The following is a 17,050-nucleotide window of genomic DNA, read 5'->3' as shown; positions in this document are numbered from 1 at the left end:
TGGGCACTCCAGGCGGTTTGGTTTTGTGTGTGCGTGTGTGCATGCATACCTGTTTTTACACACATGGAGGTTTTTCCACTAGCTTGACAGAGTTACTAGTCTGGCAGAAAGCATCTGAAAGGTAAGGATATTCCTCTTGTTTTCCACCAATTTAAGATAAGCAAATATATAAAACAAAATTTTAAATTGATATCAATTTGTTAGTCTGAATACCCTCACTTTAGAAATTGTCTTTTATAACAGTCTTTATCTACAGTATGACAAAGCTTTCTTACTGTTATACCTGAACTTTGCAGAGAAGGTGTTGTAGCAGTATCTTTCATAAAAGTAAATCTAAAGTAGTTAGTAATATAAGTTAATATTTAACTTTGAAAGGGCTTACTGTTACACTGAACCCCTCCTGTTTTCAACAAGTAAAAACCCAGTTCAAAAAAGGTACTTTTAAAGTGTTTTTGATCGTTTTGATGCCACTTTATCCATTTTTCTTTATCGGCTTCTTTACTCATTATCCTTTTAAGCCTCAGTTATTCTTTTGAGAGCTTTTATAGAAATACATTTTTAGGTAGGTGAGAAATTTATTGGCTTGCTTGCAATGTGTGTTCACAGCAAGAGATGTGCGTGTATCTATACATTGTTCAAAGAATTAGTTTAGCACTTTATGCTGAATTATGATTGCTGGTAAGTTCTAGAACTAAAAAGAAGACTTTAAGCTTATTTGGGGTTAAATTTTTTTTTTTCTTTACTACAAACTAAATGACTGGCTGCAATTAACTTGAGGCTATTTTGCTTAGTATTATAGGTTGTTTTTCTTCTTAAAGCATTTAGAAAGACAAAATAAACCTCATTGGGGGGAAAAAATCTAGACTTAAAGTGCATTTGCCAGTTTTTTTATTTTTAAGTTTTATGAATTTGTAAGTAGATTCAGGAATGCTACTGTAGAATTATTTTGTATTTTATACCTGAAACACAGATTACACCTGTATATCAACTTTTTTTTTTTGTTTTTTTAAATCTCTCTCTTACTATATTCTTTGTTAATCCTCCTCCTCCTTATTTTGGTTGCTCCCGTCAGGGGTTGCCACAGCAAATCATCTTTTTCCACATCTTCCTGCCCTCTGCATCTTGCTCTGTTACACCCACCACCTGCATGCCCTCTCCCCACATTCTTAATGAATTTATATTATTCCTCTCCCATCCTAATGGTGTGTTCAGCTTAGGTTTTCTTGGTTCCAACTCACATTTTCTAATGGCACTTGTATTAACTTTATACTGAGGGAAGTTTCTCTTCTTAAAACAGAAATGCATAGTAAATTTCGATGTAATCTGTTTTGAATGCTTTTAGTGTATTTTACAAATCTTGTTACATTGAACTAGATGCAAAACAAACAGGAGTTATATCAATATTATTTCCATACTGTTATGTTCCATATCAAATATTGGCACCTCTGCCTTCTCCAACTGTGAGCAAAAAAGCTCAGAATACACATCCATAATCTTAGAGGCCCATCTTGGTTATTTTAATACAACAGTAATGGTTTTCTGCCAAATTCTAAAAGATAAGTAGAAATATTTGATCTATTCTAATTTTGAGTAAAGTAAGAATGTTAACCCACTGAGTTATGGTGAGTAGAGTTAAGATTTTTGCGCTGAATAAGAAAACACAAGCAGTTTAGTGTAATATGTGGCAATGGCATTTTCTTGGCTGAGTGTTATCTCATCTGGTGGTATTCCAAAAGCATCCATTTGATAAATTCACAATTCATGTCTTCTCCTGGGTCTATTTTGGACAAAATAAACATTTTTTTTTTTTATTTTTATTTGCTGTTACCAATCAAGAAGAACAGTATGTTGAATATTGGGGAAATTGGTGGGTATTTGCTTTCTCTCTCTCTCTCTCTCTCCCTCCCTCGTAGATGTTTTTTTTTTTTTTTTTTTTTTTTGTGTTGAGATGGAAAATCCCTTTCAGGTTCAGTGTTGCTGATTTTGTAAGTGGCCAAAGACTAGCTCTTTTGTGTTTCTGACAATTGTGGTTTATAGTGTGTGTTTCATGTTTCAGAATTAGGTCCATGTGGATGATAAAAACTATTTAAAAAGAAGAGTGTTTTGAGGTGCTTTGGAGCACACATCTTGGTCTTCTGCCTTTACTAAGCAGCTGTTCTGTTTATTTTCAGGAGAACATCGCTTTGGAAAAAGAAAAAGAAATAATATCCACAGTGAGTATTCAGATCTTGTTTCCAACACATAGCCTTGTGTTTCTTGTCGGGTTTAACTGGTGTATCACTGGAGAAGCAACACTGTTCTTGTCCTGAAGTAAAAGACTTTCACTGTGAATATCAAGTGAAAGGAAAAAAAAAAAAAATTTATTCCAGTTTTTCTTTTTGCAATTTTAGAATCTAAATCTAGGCATACTATATAATATTAAATACAATTTAACAAGTGCATTTAATTAGTAGAAATTTGTTTGCTAGAAACAAGTTAAAGCACTTACTATTCATGACTATCGCAAGTGTACAAATCCATGGTAGATATCTCTGCTTTTGTAGATGTAGAGGATAAAATGAAGATAAATCATGGCAGACTTTCTTTCACATTATCATAAATATATAAATAAAACAATGTAATGAAAAGCAAAAGCATCATTCCTAGGAAAAATATATAAGAAGTAAAAAAATCTGCAACTAGGATCAGATTAAACAAGCCACATTTACAATCCAGTACAAAAGGAAACCTGATATCAATGAAAATTATTCTGACCAGCCATAAATAAAATCAGCTTTTCCTCTTCGAGTTTCATGATAACTAATCACAGCAAAGTAACTGGTGTAAAATTCAGTGAACTAAACCTCCATTCCTTTGAAAACAACCAGATACAGTTGGTCATCAGAACCAGCACAGGCACACCTGTCTAATGTCTGTGAATCCTGTCTGGCCTTCAAGCGTATATACAGTTAGGTCCATAAATATTTGGACAGAGACAATTTTTTTTCTAATTTTGATTCTGTACATTACCACAATGAATTTTAAATGAAACAACTCAGATGCAGTTGAAGTGCAGACTTTCAGCTTTAATTCAGTGGGTTGAACAAAACGATTGCATAAAAATGTGAGGCAACTAAAGCATTTTTTAACACAATCCCTTCATTTCAGGGGCTCAAAAGTAATTGGACAATTGACTCAAAGGCTATTTCATGGGCAGGTGTGGGCAAGTCCATCATTATGTCATTATCAATTAAGCAGATAAAAGGCCTGGAGTTGATTTGAGGTGTGGTGCTTGCATGTGGAAGATTTTGCTGTGAACAGACAACATGCGGTCAAAGGAGCTCTCCATGCAGGTGAAAGAAGCCATCCTTAAGCTGTGAAAACAGAAAAAACCCATCCGAAAAATTGCTACAATATTATGAGTGGCAAAATCTACAATTTGGTACATCCTGAGAAAGAAAGCAAGCACTGGTGAACTCAGCAACGCAAAAAGACCTGGACCTCCACGGAAGACAACAGTGGTGGATGATCGCAGAATCATTTCCATGGTGAAGAGAAACCCCTTCAACAGCCAGCCAAGTGAACAGCACTCTCCTGGGGGTAGGCGTATCGATATTCAAGTCTACCATAAAGAGAAGAATGCTTGAAAGTAAATACAGAGGTTGCACTGCAAGATGCAAGCCACTCATAAGCCTCAAGAATTGGACTTTGCTAAAGAACATCTAAAAAAGCCAGCACAGTTCTGGAAAAACCATTCTTTGGACAGATGAAACCAAGATCAACCTCTACCAGAATGATGGCAAGAAAAAGTATGGAGAAGGCGTGGAACAGCTCATTATTCAAAGCATACCACATCATCTATAAAACACGGTCGAGGCAGTGTGATGGCTTGGACGTGCATGGCTGCCAGTGGCACTGGGACACTAGTGTTTATTGATGATGTGACACAGGACAGAAGCAGCCGAATGAATTCTGAGGTGTTCAGAGACATACTGTCTGCTCAAATCCAGCTAAATGCAGTCAAATTGATTGGGCGGCATTTCATGATACAGATGGACAATGACCCAAAACATACAGCCAAAGCAACCCAGGAGTTTATTAAAGCAAAGAAGTGGAAAATTCTTGAATGGCCAAGTCAGTCATCTGATGTTAACCCAATTGAGCATGCATTTCACTTGTTGCAGACTAAACTTGGACACAAAGGCCCACAAACAAACAGCAACTGAAAGCCGCTGCAGTAAAGGCCTGGCAGAGCATTAAAAGGAGGAAACCCAGCATCTGGTGATGTCCATGAGTTCAAGACTTTCGGGCTGTCATCGCCAGCAAAGGGTTTTCAACCAAGTATTAGAAATGAACATTTTATTTCCAGTTATTTAATTTGTCCAATTACTTTTGAGCCCCTGAAATAAAGGGATTGTGTTAAAAATACTTTAGTTGCCTCACATTTTTATGCAATCTTTTTGTTCAACCCACTGAATTAAAGCTGAAAGTCTGCACTTCAACTGCATCTGAGTTGTTTCATTTAAAATTCATTGTGGTAATGTACAGAACCAAAATTAGAAAAAAGTTGTCTCTGTCCAAATATTTATGGACCTAACTGTATACTTCAATATTTTTTTTTTTTTTTTTTTTTTTTTGTTAGTGCACATTGTGCTTTAATGTTGTGTGGTGTTTTTTTTTTTGGTTTTTGCCAGTGATTTTTTTTTTTTATTCTGTATTTATTACTATCTTTAGAAGACATATATTTACCTAAATCATCTTTGAGTGTAAAGTATGGTATATTTGAAATGTGAATAAAATGTAGACTAGACGCCTGAGCATTGCTGTTAGATATGTAATCAGGAACACTAACAAGCTAGATAATATGGTTTTCGGTACTCAAAAGGTGTATTTTAACAAGTCACTCTCTTCATTGCCACACATTTAAAAAAATTTTAATCTTTTTTTCTTATTTCTTTTTCTCTCTCTCTCTCTCTCTGTTGGCTTTAGTGCAAACAACTAGTATCCATCTGTGACGCTATCCTGAATACTCATTCTGAAGAGCTTTTGAAGCAAACTGCACAGCTACATGCTGTGGAGCTCATCCCAGTTTCACCTGGGGATAGTCTGGTATGGAATTTATTGCAGGGAAAAAAAATCCTGCTATTAATATTTTCTGTCAGCATTCAGTCTGCTTTGGTGTTTGAAGAGCAGATGAAAGAAAGTAACATAGTCTGAATATAACAAAACATTTTGAATTGTTGGTTGTATAGGTGAAATGGTTTAATCTGCATTTGAACAAAAGTGCTAAGTAATGTGAAATCAATTTGTGCTTTATTTTGTCACACTCCAGAGGAATATTTAAATGTCTGTAAAAGAGCAGTATGCCTCCAGCAGTATGGATTTACTTAATCTTACCAGCCATTTTAGTCTCTCGGGTTGCCATTATCTAATCAACAACATTTGTGTTTTTAGGCAGATTAGTATGGCTGGAGGGGTACCACATGCCACAAAAGTTAATAGAATCATCAAACTTTCTTAATCATTATACTTTAAGAGTGACTTCCTATTAATGACCAACCTTTATTTTCTGTTCCTTGTAATGTGGGTTGTGATCTTGTGTATTACAGGTGGAAATGATTTGGCAGCCATAACTATGGTTGCAGAAACAACTATCGTTCTATTCTGACTACTTTTTTTAAAGCAAAGCAATTGTAATTTGTTATGACTTTAAATAAAGCTGTTCAGAACTAATATAAGGATATTTTAAAAAATGCTATTTTTTTGTTCTCAACAATCCAAAAGTGACTACATAACCATACCTTAACTCAAGTCATTTACTTAATTTTATTGTATTGTACCCTTTTACTGTCTCCATATGTGTTTCTGATTTATCTGTCCTATGTAAGAAACTTGTTCAGCTATAGTCTTGTATGTAGATAAATAAATAAGATTTTCTTTTAACAATGAATATTTTTATTACAGTTAATTTAGTTGTATTATCCTCACAGTAGGCAAAGCTGTATGTTGAAATGCTTCCATGCTTACTTACATCTGCAAATATATATATATTACAAACCGGATTCCAAAAAAGTTGGGACACTAAACAAATTGTGAATAAAAACTGAATGCAATGATGTGGAGATGGCAAATGTCAATATTTTATTTGTAATAGAACGTAGATGACAGATCAAACATTTAATCCGAGTAAATCATTTTAAAGGAAAAATATGTTGATTCAAAATTTCACAGTGTCCACAAATCCCAAAAAAGTTGGGACAAGTAGCAATAAGAGGCTGGAAAAAGTAAATTTGAGCATAACGAAGAGCTGGAAGACCAATAAACACTAATTAGGTCAATTGGCAACATGATTGGGTATCAAAAGAGCTTCTCAGAGTGGCAGTGTCTCTCAGAAGCCAAGATGGGTAGAGGATCACCAATTCCCACAATGTTGCGCAGAAAGATAGTGGAGCAATATCAGAAAGGTGTTACCCAGCGAAAATTGCAAAGACTTTGCATCTATCATCATCAACTGTGCATAACATCATCCGAAGATTCAGAGAATCTGGAACAATCTCTGTGCGTAAGGGTCAAGGCCGTAAAACCATACTGGATGCCTGTGATCTCCGGGCCCTTAAACGACACTGCACCACAAACAGGAATGCTACTGTAAAGGAAATCACAGAATGGGCTCAGGAATACTTCCAGAAACCATTGTCAGTGAACACAATCCACCGTGCCATCCGCCGTTGCCAGCTGAAACTCTACAGTGCAAAGAAGAAGCCATTTCTAAGCAAGATCCACAAGCTCAGGCGTTGTCACTGGGCCAGGGATCATTTAAAATGGAGTGTGGCAAAATGGAAGACTGTTCTGTGGTCAGACGAGTCACGATTCAAGTTGTTTTGGGAAATCTGGGACGCCATGTCATCCGGACCAAAGAGGACAAGGACAACCCAAGTTGTTATCAACGCTCAGTTCAGAAGCCTGCATCTCTGATGGTATGGGGTTGCATGAGTGCATGTGGCATGGGCAGCTTGCATGTCTGGAAAGGCACCATCAATGCAGAAAAATATATTCAGGTTCTAGAACAACATATGCTCCCATCCAGACGTCATCTCTTTCAGGGAAGACCCTGCATTTTTCAACAAGATAATGCCAGACCACATTCTGCATCAATCACAACATCATGGCTGCGTAGGAGAAGGATCCGGGTACTGAAATGGCCAGTCTGCAGTCCAGATCTTTCACCTATAGAGAACATTTGGCGCATCATAAAGATGAAGGTGTGACAAAGAAGGCCCAAGACGATTGAACAGTTAGAGGCCTGTATTAGACAAGAATGGGAGAGCATTCCTATTTCTAAACTTGAGAAACTGGTCTCCTCGGTCCCCAGACGTCTGAGTGTTGTAAGAAGAAGGGGAGATGCCACACAGTGGTGAAAATGGCCTTGTCCCAACTTTTTTGGGATTTGTTGACACCATGAAATTCTGAATCAACATATTTTTCCCTTAAAATGATACATTTTCTCAGTTTAAACTTTTGTTCTGTGATTTATGTTCTATTCTGAATAAAATATTAGAAGTTGGCACCTCCACATCATTGCATTCAGTTTTTATTCACGATTTGTATAGTGTCCCAACTTTTTTGGACTCCGGTTTGTAAATAAAACCAGTCCAATTAAATAGTGATACTGGTTACAGTCTTTGTATCCCTTTTTTAAGATTTTGAATAATAACAGTTTACATAATGACAGTGAAAAGTACTGCACGCTGATGTCCAGAGTGACGTATGATCAGGTGGGTATTCAGGAGGATCAGAAAAAAGTATGTAAGACTGGAGGTGTAGACTTTAGTTTTAAAACAAGAAAGTTTTATGATCAGCCGTCTGCTGATAGGACTGTGGAGTGCAAACTAAGTGCAGATATAACTTGTTTTTTCAGGAACAGGTCATGTACAAGTACAAGAGTTACCACACCCAACCTGTTTCATTCTTTCCTTATTAAAAGAGGAGTGTTAAGTTATTTAGACATTCTGGTAAGACACCTGTATAATAGTCTATAAAAATGTGATACATGAAAAGTTTCATTTATATGTTTTCTTGTCAGGGCATTGAAATCCAATCCACTGGATCAAACCTTCATTTCATAACTGGAACGGAACTGGAGGTAGCTACTATTCATTTGCTTGATTTTTGGCTGGTAATTGTAGAGGGCCTTCTTTTACTCCTAGTCCTACTCGCCTCGTTTAGTGGGTTATGGGAGTGCAAATAGAAAAAACTAAACTGTCCATGTAGAAATTTTTTTTTTTATCCTTTTTGCAGAGCAGGAAGTGGGTTTTTGCTTTGCTAGTACTTCTGCAATAAGTATTCAAAGTAAACTAAGAACTTTTATATTAAAAAGCATTTACTCTCTTTGTGTTGGTTTTTCCAGCTTCATGTAACTGCCAACGAACTTGCAAAAATTAAGAGCAGCTATTAATAATAGTCAGTGCCGTAGTGTCCTGAAGTTTAAAAAAACTGCAATCTCAGAAAATACTTGTGGTTATAATACACATTATTTCATTGCTTTGAATGAAACTTTGAACATACCCAAGGTACACACCCTTTGTACAAGTTGTCATTTTTGATTGTATACTAAGAAATTAATCATTAGTAAGAATTTGGTAATGGGGGCATTTGTTTGATTTTGACACCTGACAGCCTTGTATAAGGTAAATGAGGATCTGGTCTTGAGTTCTGGGCTATTCCGTGTAAACACAAATAGACTAATAAATGAAAGGAAATGTTCATACAGTGGTGTGAAAAACTATTTGCCCCCTTCCTGATTTCTTATTCTTTTGCATGTTTGTCACACAAAATGTTTCTGATCATCAAACACATTTAACCATTAGTCAAATATAACACAAGTAAACACAAAATGCAGTTTTTAAATGATGGTTTTTATTATTTAGGGAGAAAAAAAAATCCAAACCTACATGGCCCTGTGTGAAAATGTAATTGCCCCCTGAACCTAATAACTGGTTGGGCCACCCTTAGCAGCAATAACTGCAATCAAGCGTTTGCGATAACTTGCAATGAGTCTTTTATGGCGCTCTGGAGGAATTTTGGCCCACTCATCTTTGCAGAATTGTTGTAATTCAGCTTTATTTGAGGGTTTTCTAGCATGAACCGCCTTTTTAAGGTCATGCCATAGCATCTCAATTGGATTCAGGTCAGGACTTTGACTAGGCCACTCCAAAGTCTTCATTTTGTTTTTCTTCAGCCATTCAGAGGTGGATTTGCTGGTGTGTTTTGGGTCATTGTCGTGTTGCAGCACTCAAGATCGCTTCAGCTTGAGTTGACGAACAGATGGCCGGACATTCTCCTTCAGGATTTTTTGGTAGACAGTAGAATTCATGGTTCCATCTATCACAGCAAGCCTTCCAGATCCTGAAGCAGCAAAACAACCCCAGACCATCACACTACCACCACCATATTTTACTGTTGGTATGATGTTCTTTTTCTGAAATGCTGTGTTCCTTTTACGCCAGATGTAACAGGACATTTACCTTCCAAAAAGTTCAACTTTTGTCTCATCAGTCCACAAGGTATTTTCCCAAAAGTCTTGGCAATCATTGAGATGTTTCTTAGCAAAATTGAGACGAGCCCTAATGTTCTTTTGCTTAACAGTGGTTTGCGTCTTGGAAATCTGCCATGCAGGCCGTTTTTGCCCAGTCTCTTTCTTATGGTGGAGTCGTGAACACTGACCTGAATTGAGGCAAGTGAGGCCTGCAGTTCTTTAGACGTTGTCCTGGGGTCTTTTGTGACCTCTCGGATGAGTCGTCTCTGCGCTCTTGGGGTAATTTTGGTCGGCCGGCCACTCCTGGGAAGGTTCACCACTGTTCCATGTTTTTGCCATTTGTGGATAATGGCTCTCGCTGTGGTTCACTGGAGTCCCAAAGCTTTAGAAACGGCTTTATAACCTTTACCAGACTGATAGATCTCAATTACTTCTGTTCTCATTTGTTCCTGAATTTCTTTGGATCTTGGCATGATGTCTAGCTTTTGAGGTGCTTTTGGTCTACTTCTCTGTGTCAGGCAGCTCCTATTTAAGTGATTTCTTGATTGAAACAGGTGTGGCAGTAATCAGGCCTAGGGGTGGCTACGGAAATTGAACTCAGGTGTGATACACCACAGTTAGGTTATTTTTTTAACAAGGGGGCAATTACATTTTCACACAGGGCCATGTAGGTTTGGATTTTTTTTCTCCCTAAATAATTAAAAACATCATTTTAAAAACTGCATTTTGTGTTTACTTGTGTTATATTTGACTAATGGTTAAATGTGTTTGATGATCAGAAACATTTTGTGTGACAAACATGCAAAAGAATAAGAAATCAGGAAGGGGGCAAATAGTTTTTCACACCACTGTAATTCTAAATCTAATTTTAAAAGAAGAGATTTTTTAATAATTCTTGCAAGAATATATAGCTAAGAAAAAACATAATTTCATCTTCAAAGACTCTAAATCCATATCTGTAGGAGAAACCAATAGACTTTTTCTGCAAAATGTCCACTAAGATGGTTTTACCTGTAGGCAATTTTTTTTTTCCTGGATAAAATATCAACTATCATTAAAAGGTTAGGTTTTATAATTAAGCTTCAAGATTGTAATACTACTATCAAAGGAATATCTTTTTCTTTCTTTTCTTTTTTTTTTTTCCACCTGAGGATTAAGATATGAAATGGATTAAGAATATTCTGGTCCTTCATCTGAGAAGCCCAACAAACAGATAATGAGAGAAATGGACTGTCATTTTCAAAAATGCAAAGAATGAATATGCCCTGCTGGTCACGACAAGCCAGTGAGACACTCAAAAAAGCTGCTGCACTATGGCACAACTAACCACTTGACAAACGTAGCTCTTATGAGAGGCAGAAACCCTGAAACAGTTCATGTCTACATCACCAAAATTGAGCAAAAAACCCAAGAAAGTTACTATTATCATTTGTGTTTGGTCCTTTACTTTTACTAGTCTGATAAAAATATAATTTCATATCTAAGAGGGGGCACTATGGTGTGATGGTCAGCTTCAAAAGTCTGATTTCAGTTTCTAAACCGGTCACATTCTCTGTCTAAATGAGTGTTTGTTCCAGGTACTCTGTGCTTAATCCCATACACTGCATGTCTGGGGTGTATGTTCGGCCCTGTATGAGTGAGTGTGCTCTAACTTGCATCCCATTCAGAGCTGGTCCCTGCTTTGTGCCTAATAATGGCTGCGGTTGCTGGCTGGGGGTGTGGGGGGGTGCTTTGGTCCCTAGTAACTCTGAAACAGTACAAACAAGGTTAGAAAATTAGTGAATGAAGTCCCATCCTGTAGCACTGATTTCATAAAATGCTGTCTTTTGTAAGGTATTTATGGTTATTTTTCCCAGCAATACTTTAAAAGGGAGTTAGTTTAGAATTAAGGATTTTTCTGTATGTCTTAATAGAAATTTAATTTAATTAAGAATTTAAATAAATAAGCCATCATGGCTTGACTCAACAAAAGGTTTATAAATGGATAGAACAGTTTAAACCTGGAAAAACAATTGTTACTGACAGACCTCAATCTTGTGTACCATTAACATCACTCACACGAGCCAATGTTGACATGGCGAATACCTTTATCAGAAAAGACTGACAGATGACGCTGTCCACTGTTACTGCACATTTGGATATTTGCTATAGATATGCACATGCCATAGTGCATGGTGACTTTAGGTAATGTGAAGTTTGTGCAAGATGGGTGCCTAGACAGCCTACTACTTTGCATTAGCCAACATCTTCAGTGTATTTCAGCAGTTTTCACTCCCTCTGCCCAAAGAAATCTCATTACAGCATGTTCAACAGTGGTGCAATTCCACTGTGACTTGTCCATGTTCATTTCAACTTCAGTTCAACTACACAGCAGAGCGCTGTGCTGTGCATGTTGAAACTACCCATAAGCTACCGCAGACATCTTGTATTGTGTCAGCTTCTGTTCAATGCAGTTGCCACATAATTTTCAAATTGCCTTTATTTTTTGATTTACCCTCGTACAATTCGAAGACTTCAGAATACTGTATAGCTTTTTGGAAAGTATGGGTCTTCAGGCAGTAGCAAAAATAAAGCAAACTAATATGGGTGATAAGTCCAAGCTACACATACTTAAAGGCTATTAAAGCTTTTTTTGCAAGGCTCAATGATGGTAACAGATTGTTAGATATTACATATCTTTGAAAAATCACTAGTGTGAGTTTTTCAGAAGCATGTTGTTCAATAATTTTAGTAATTGCTTTTCACTTATTTGTAGTTTTAGTATTTTTAGATTTTTACTTTTGCAAACTTTTTTTTTTCTCCTTTATTTTGTTAAGATTGGAAAGAAAATTATGCAGAACATGTTTTGTATAAAAAAATAAGAACATATAATCTTAGTGACTTCAATTTGTATTGATAAATTGTTTGTCTGTTTTGTGTTTTTTTTAAAAACCGTTTAAAAGATATTATGGTTTGGCCTTTTAGGATAGGTTTACTTTCTTGTGTTAAAAAAAAACTTAGTCAGAAACTGCAACTAATTTTGCTTATTCTGAAAACAATGCTATATTCTGTCAGGTTTGTTGATTTAAATGCAATAAATCTTAGGCTTATAAATAATGAAGTGTTGGGTTATGCAGGAGGTGTAGAGTATTACATGGTGAAAGTGCTTCCTAATGACCTAATGGGATGAGTACTTGGATGTCATTGTTCTTTTTAAGCTGGCAGGCTGCTTCTATGCATTCTCGATAATTGTGCAATAGTACTGGGTATGCTATTTAATGTGTTACACATTGCTCAAACTGGCTTCTCTTTTTCTGCACAGTCACCTGCTGACCTGTGTGAGGAGATTTTGGTTGGAGATGAAGTAATTCAAGTCAACAACCAGGTTGTGGTATGTAGACAACTGATTAAAACCCAAAGCATGGAGCAACTTTGACTTGACTTTGACTTTCCATTGTATAAAGATTCATTAAGATTAGTTTTATAAAAGTTGGAACTGTGTCAATTTAAGACATTTTTGGAAAAGAGGTAAGTCTTTTATTTAAGTGGTAAGTCTAACCTTCTGAATTTGGAGGTGTTACTGTCACATGTACAGTGTATACTGAAGTTCATACTTGCATTTGCTAATCAATGTGCAACACATACTCTCTGACACTATGATTAGTGAATATGACAGCCTTACCTAAAAAATCTCAGAACAAGGTTTACAACACTGTCTACCACTATATTATAGTAATATATGGGTCATTGCAGTCACACTCCTGACACTTCAGGATATGTATTCTCATTCTTAGGTCATACTAAACTGTAATAAGCTTTAGACAAAAAGCATATCTTATTCGAAAAGGCAGGTACAAATAAACCTAAGAATGAATTGAGCAGCAGAGAACTGCTATTGTCTTCAAAGGATCAAAGTACAGAAGTCAAGAGAAACAATAATTTGGATAAAAGATTACTGAGGTAAACAAACTAGAGCTTAATTGTTCTTTAGCTGTTTCAGCTGCTTTAGATGTAGTCAGTCTTTCCTTTGTTTTTCTCCAAATTTTGGACATATTGCCACGCATGTCACCATATTTTTTAGAGGTGATGCAATGACATTTAATGCTGCATGCCATCAGCTCATGTTACCAAGAATGGGTGTTTTTTACTAGCAGAAAACAACTAACAAAATGGTGCAGCAAGAACATCACAAAAATAATAACAATTATTAACAACACTAATGGCAATAAATTTAGTTAAATAAAATGGAGCAACCACAATATTAAGTTACTGACATTTAGCAATAAAAGAAAATTACTGAGCTTTTACAGATACAAGGTATCTTCAAGTTCACAGCACAATGCAAAATCATTATTTTTGCTAAAAAAACTGACGTTTTTGTGAGTAACATATGTTTTCTTATGTTATTTTTAAACTACCATATTTTATCTATAGACCTCTTGAACAAAAACTGAAATATTCTGCTTGATATTTTGCCTTTTCTTTTGTAATCTACATTTCAAACCACTTTAGCTATGTAAAATATTTTGAAACACAAAATCTGTAGCCACTGCAGTGAACTGATACTCTGTTCAGGGTTGGTTCCTGCCTTATGCCCTATGCTGCTAGAGTTATATAACCAGCCACAAATTAGACTAAATGGATTTGGGAATATTATTATGTTAAATTTCTGGGCTCAACATGGTGCTATTATGTCAAGTACCATTCCAAAGAGCTTTGCATAAAATGTACAGTACCATCCACCACAATACAATACAATACTTATTACAAGTCAGCATTGGCATTTCAAAATTCAGTGTGAGGCATGTAGTCCAGTTCCTCAATGCATTTTTCAGACTGTCAGAGTTATTATTATGTTTAAATAAAAATAGATATTGGAGATGTAACTGATTTTTGGCTCTTCAAGTCAATAGGTATTTTAGTATAGCACATAGTTTAGAGCACTAACAGACAATTGTGCTATAAACCAATATAAAAAGCAAACGTATAAGAACATATATACAGTTACATTTACATTTAATGGCCAAGGAGAAATGAACATAAAACATCCAGGTTTATTTGTATCTTGTTAAAAAAATAAATAAATAAAATCCCACACAATATTGCTATGGCTGATTACCCAGCATATCTATGGGCACTTTTATATTATACAGACAAGACAGGAAGATAGCACTTCATTTGTCCTTTGAAACGATTACATTATTGTAATGTCATGAACTATAGGTAGAAACAAAAGATGCAAACCGTTTTTTTTTTTTATAGTAAAATAGGTATTGAGAACATCATGTCAGAATGTGCTAATAAGTGTACAATAATGTTCAGATATACTGTGTTTATTATTAATATTGAGATTTCTGGCATATATTTAACATCATAAGTTACACTCTACCTTTTCTCATTTGGGAGAGGTTTTTTTTTTTTTGTTACTTTTATATGATGCCAGAAATGGAAGGACATCCTTCTGTTTTTAGTCGAGCTCAGTATTTTGCCCTTCAGTCTTCCCAAGCACAATTCATGTTTGATAATATGGTTGCTTTTCTATTACTGTCCTATTTTGAATGAATACTGAACATATGCAAGCCCGCTTGCTCAGGGTTTTTTTTTTTTTAATGCTTATGCCAATTCACAGATGAACATATTGTGTAAAATATTTAAATGTGATCACAAGGGGAGTCTATTTCCACTTAAATGATTACATTTGCAATAAGAAACACTTTTTTTTTTGACTCTCCTGCAATAGCAGAGGTTGGATTTTATACTTTTAAGTTTCCCTACACAGTAAAACTAGATACACTGTGAGTTAAAATGATATCCATGAAAAGTGACTAAAAAAAATGAGTGTTGGAGGTTATAATGATACTAGGATTTTTTTTGTATCCACCCATCCATTTGCTGAACTCCGTTAATATAATTTTAAGGTTTTGGGGAACTGGCGCCTATGACAGAGCATATATGAACAGACATGTACACTCACTCATACTGGGCAAGTTTAGAGAAAAATACATGCAGACCACGAATATGTGAATAACACAATGACTGCAGGAAGTGCCACTTTGCTGCTTAATTTTGAATCACACTATTCACACTAAATATACACACTATTAGTACAGGATAATTGAATAAGAAATGTCACAATGGATAACATTATTTGTGGTGAGATAGCTTGTGTATAATAGCTTGTAAATAATGGACACTACTAAGTAGACAGCTCTTTTGTCTGTTAGAACAAACATGCAGTATAATAGGCTTGCAAACCATTGAATACTGTGTTCTTCATTTAATACAAATTTAAGAAAAAAATGTTGTACCCATTTTTTACCAAACCAAAAAAAAAAATATTAGTGCACTCGTGTGAAATCAAAAGAAGAATGTAGTATCCATCTTATGTAGTCTTCTCCTTTACCTCTCTGCCCATCTTGTCATGCATGGAGACCTGTCTCTTGGGTCATAGTATACAGTGCATCCGGAAAGTATTCACAGCGCATCACTTTTTCCACATTTTGTTATGTTACAGCCTTATTCCAAAATGGATTAAATTCATTTTTTTCCTCAGAATTCTACACACAACACCCCATAATGACAACATGAAAAATGTTTACTTGAGTCTTTTGCATATTTATGAAAAATTAAAAAATCGAGAAAGCACATGTACATAAGTATTCACAGCCTTTGCCATGAAGCTCAAAATTGAGCTCAAGTGCATCCTGTTTCCTTGATCATCCTTGAGATGTTTCTGCAGCTTAATTGGAGTCCACTTGTGGTAAATTTAGTTGATTGGACATGATTTGGAAAGGCACACACCTGTCTGTATAAGGTCCCACAGTTGACAGTTCATGTCAGAGCACAAACCAAGCATAAAGTCAAAGGAATTGTCTGCAGACCTCCGAGACAGGATTGTCTTTGAAGGTCCCAATGAGCACAGTGGCCTCCATCATCCGTAAGTGGAAGAAGTTCGAAACCACCAGGACTCTTCCTAGAGCTGGCCGGCCGTCTAAACTGAGCGATCGGGGGAGAAGGGCCTTTGTCGGGGAGGTGAGCAAGAACCCGATGGTCACTCTGTCAGAGGTCCTCTGTGGAGAGAGGAGAACCTTCCAGAAGGACAACCATCTCTGCAGCAATCCACCAATCAGGCCTGTATGGTAGAGTGGCCAGACGGAAGCCACTCCTTAGTAAAAGGCACATGGCAGCCCGCCTGGAGTTTGCCAAAAGGCACCTGAAGGACTCTCAGACCATGAGAAACAAAATTCTCTGGTCTGATGAGACAAAGGTTGAATTCTTTGGTGTGAATGCCAGGCATCACGTTTGGAGGAAACCAGGCACCATCCCTACAGTGAAACATGGTGGTGGCAGCATCATGCTGTGGGGATGTTTTTCAGTGGCAGGAACTGGGAGACTAGTCAGGATAAAGGGAAAGATGACTGCAGCAATGTACAGAGACATCCTGGATGAAAACCTGCTCCAGAGCACTCTTGACCTCAGACTGGGGCGATAGTTCATCTTTCAGCAGGACAACGACCCTAAGCACACATCCAAGATATCAAAGGAGTGGCTTCAGGA

The 17,050-nt window shown here is 36.4% G+C and overlaps 1 protein-coding gene across 1 annotated transcript in view; it reads left to right on the top strand.

Annotated features, from left to right (window-relative positions):
* The window catches only part of cnksr1 (connector enhancer of kinase suppressor of Ras 1), a 64,539-nt gene that overhangs the window by 14,751 nt on the left and 32,738 nt on the right, over positions 1-17,050 (top strand). Inside the window, exons 5-8 of the mRNA XM_039739285.1 lie at positions 2,172-2,213; positions 4,969-5,088; positions 8,063-8,122; positions 12,816-12,884. Of these exons, the coding sequence (XP_039595219.1) occupies positions 2,172-2,213; positions 4,969-5,088; positions 8,063-8,122; positions 12,816-12,884 (291 nt within the window). The remainder of the gene's footprint in view (positions 1-2,171; positions 2,214-4,968; positions 5,089-8,062; positions 8,123-12,815; positions 12,885-17,050) is intronic.

This window comes from Polypterus senegalus, chromosome 17, assembly GCF_016835505.1.
Source record: "Polypterus senegalus isolate Bchr_013 chromosome 17, ASM1683550v1, whole genome shotgun sequence".
Lineage (NCBI taxonomy): Eukaryota > Metazoa > Chordata > Cladistia > Polypteriformes > Polypteridae > Polypterus > Polypterus senegalus.
Note: the sequence above shows the minus strand (reverse complement) of the source record. Positions and strands in the feature narration are given on the sequence as shown.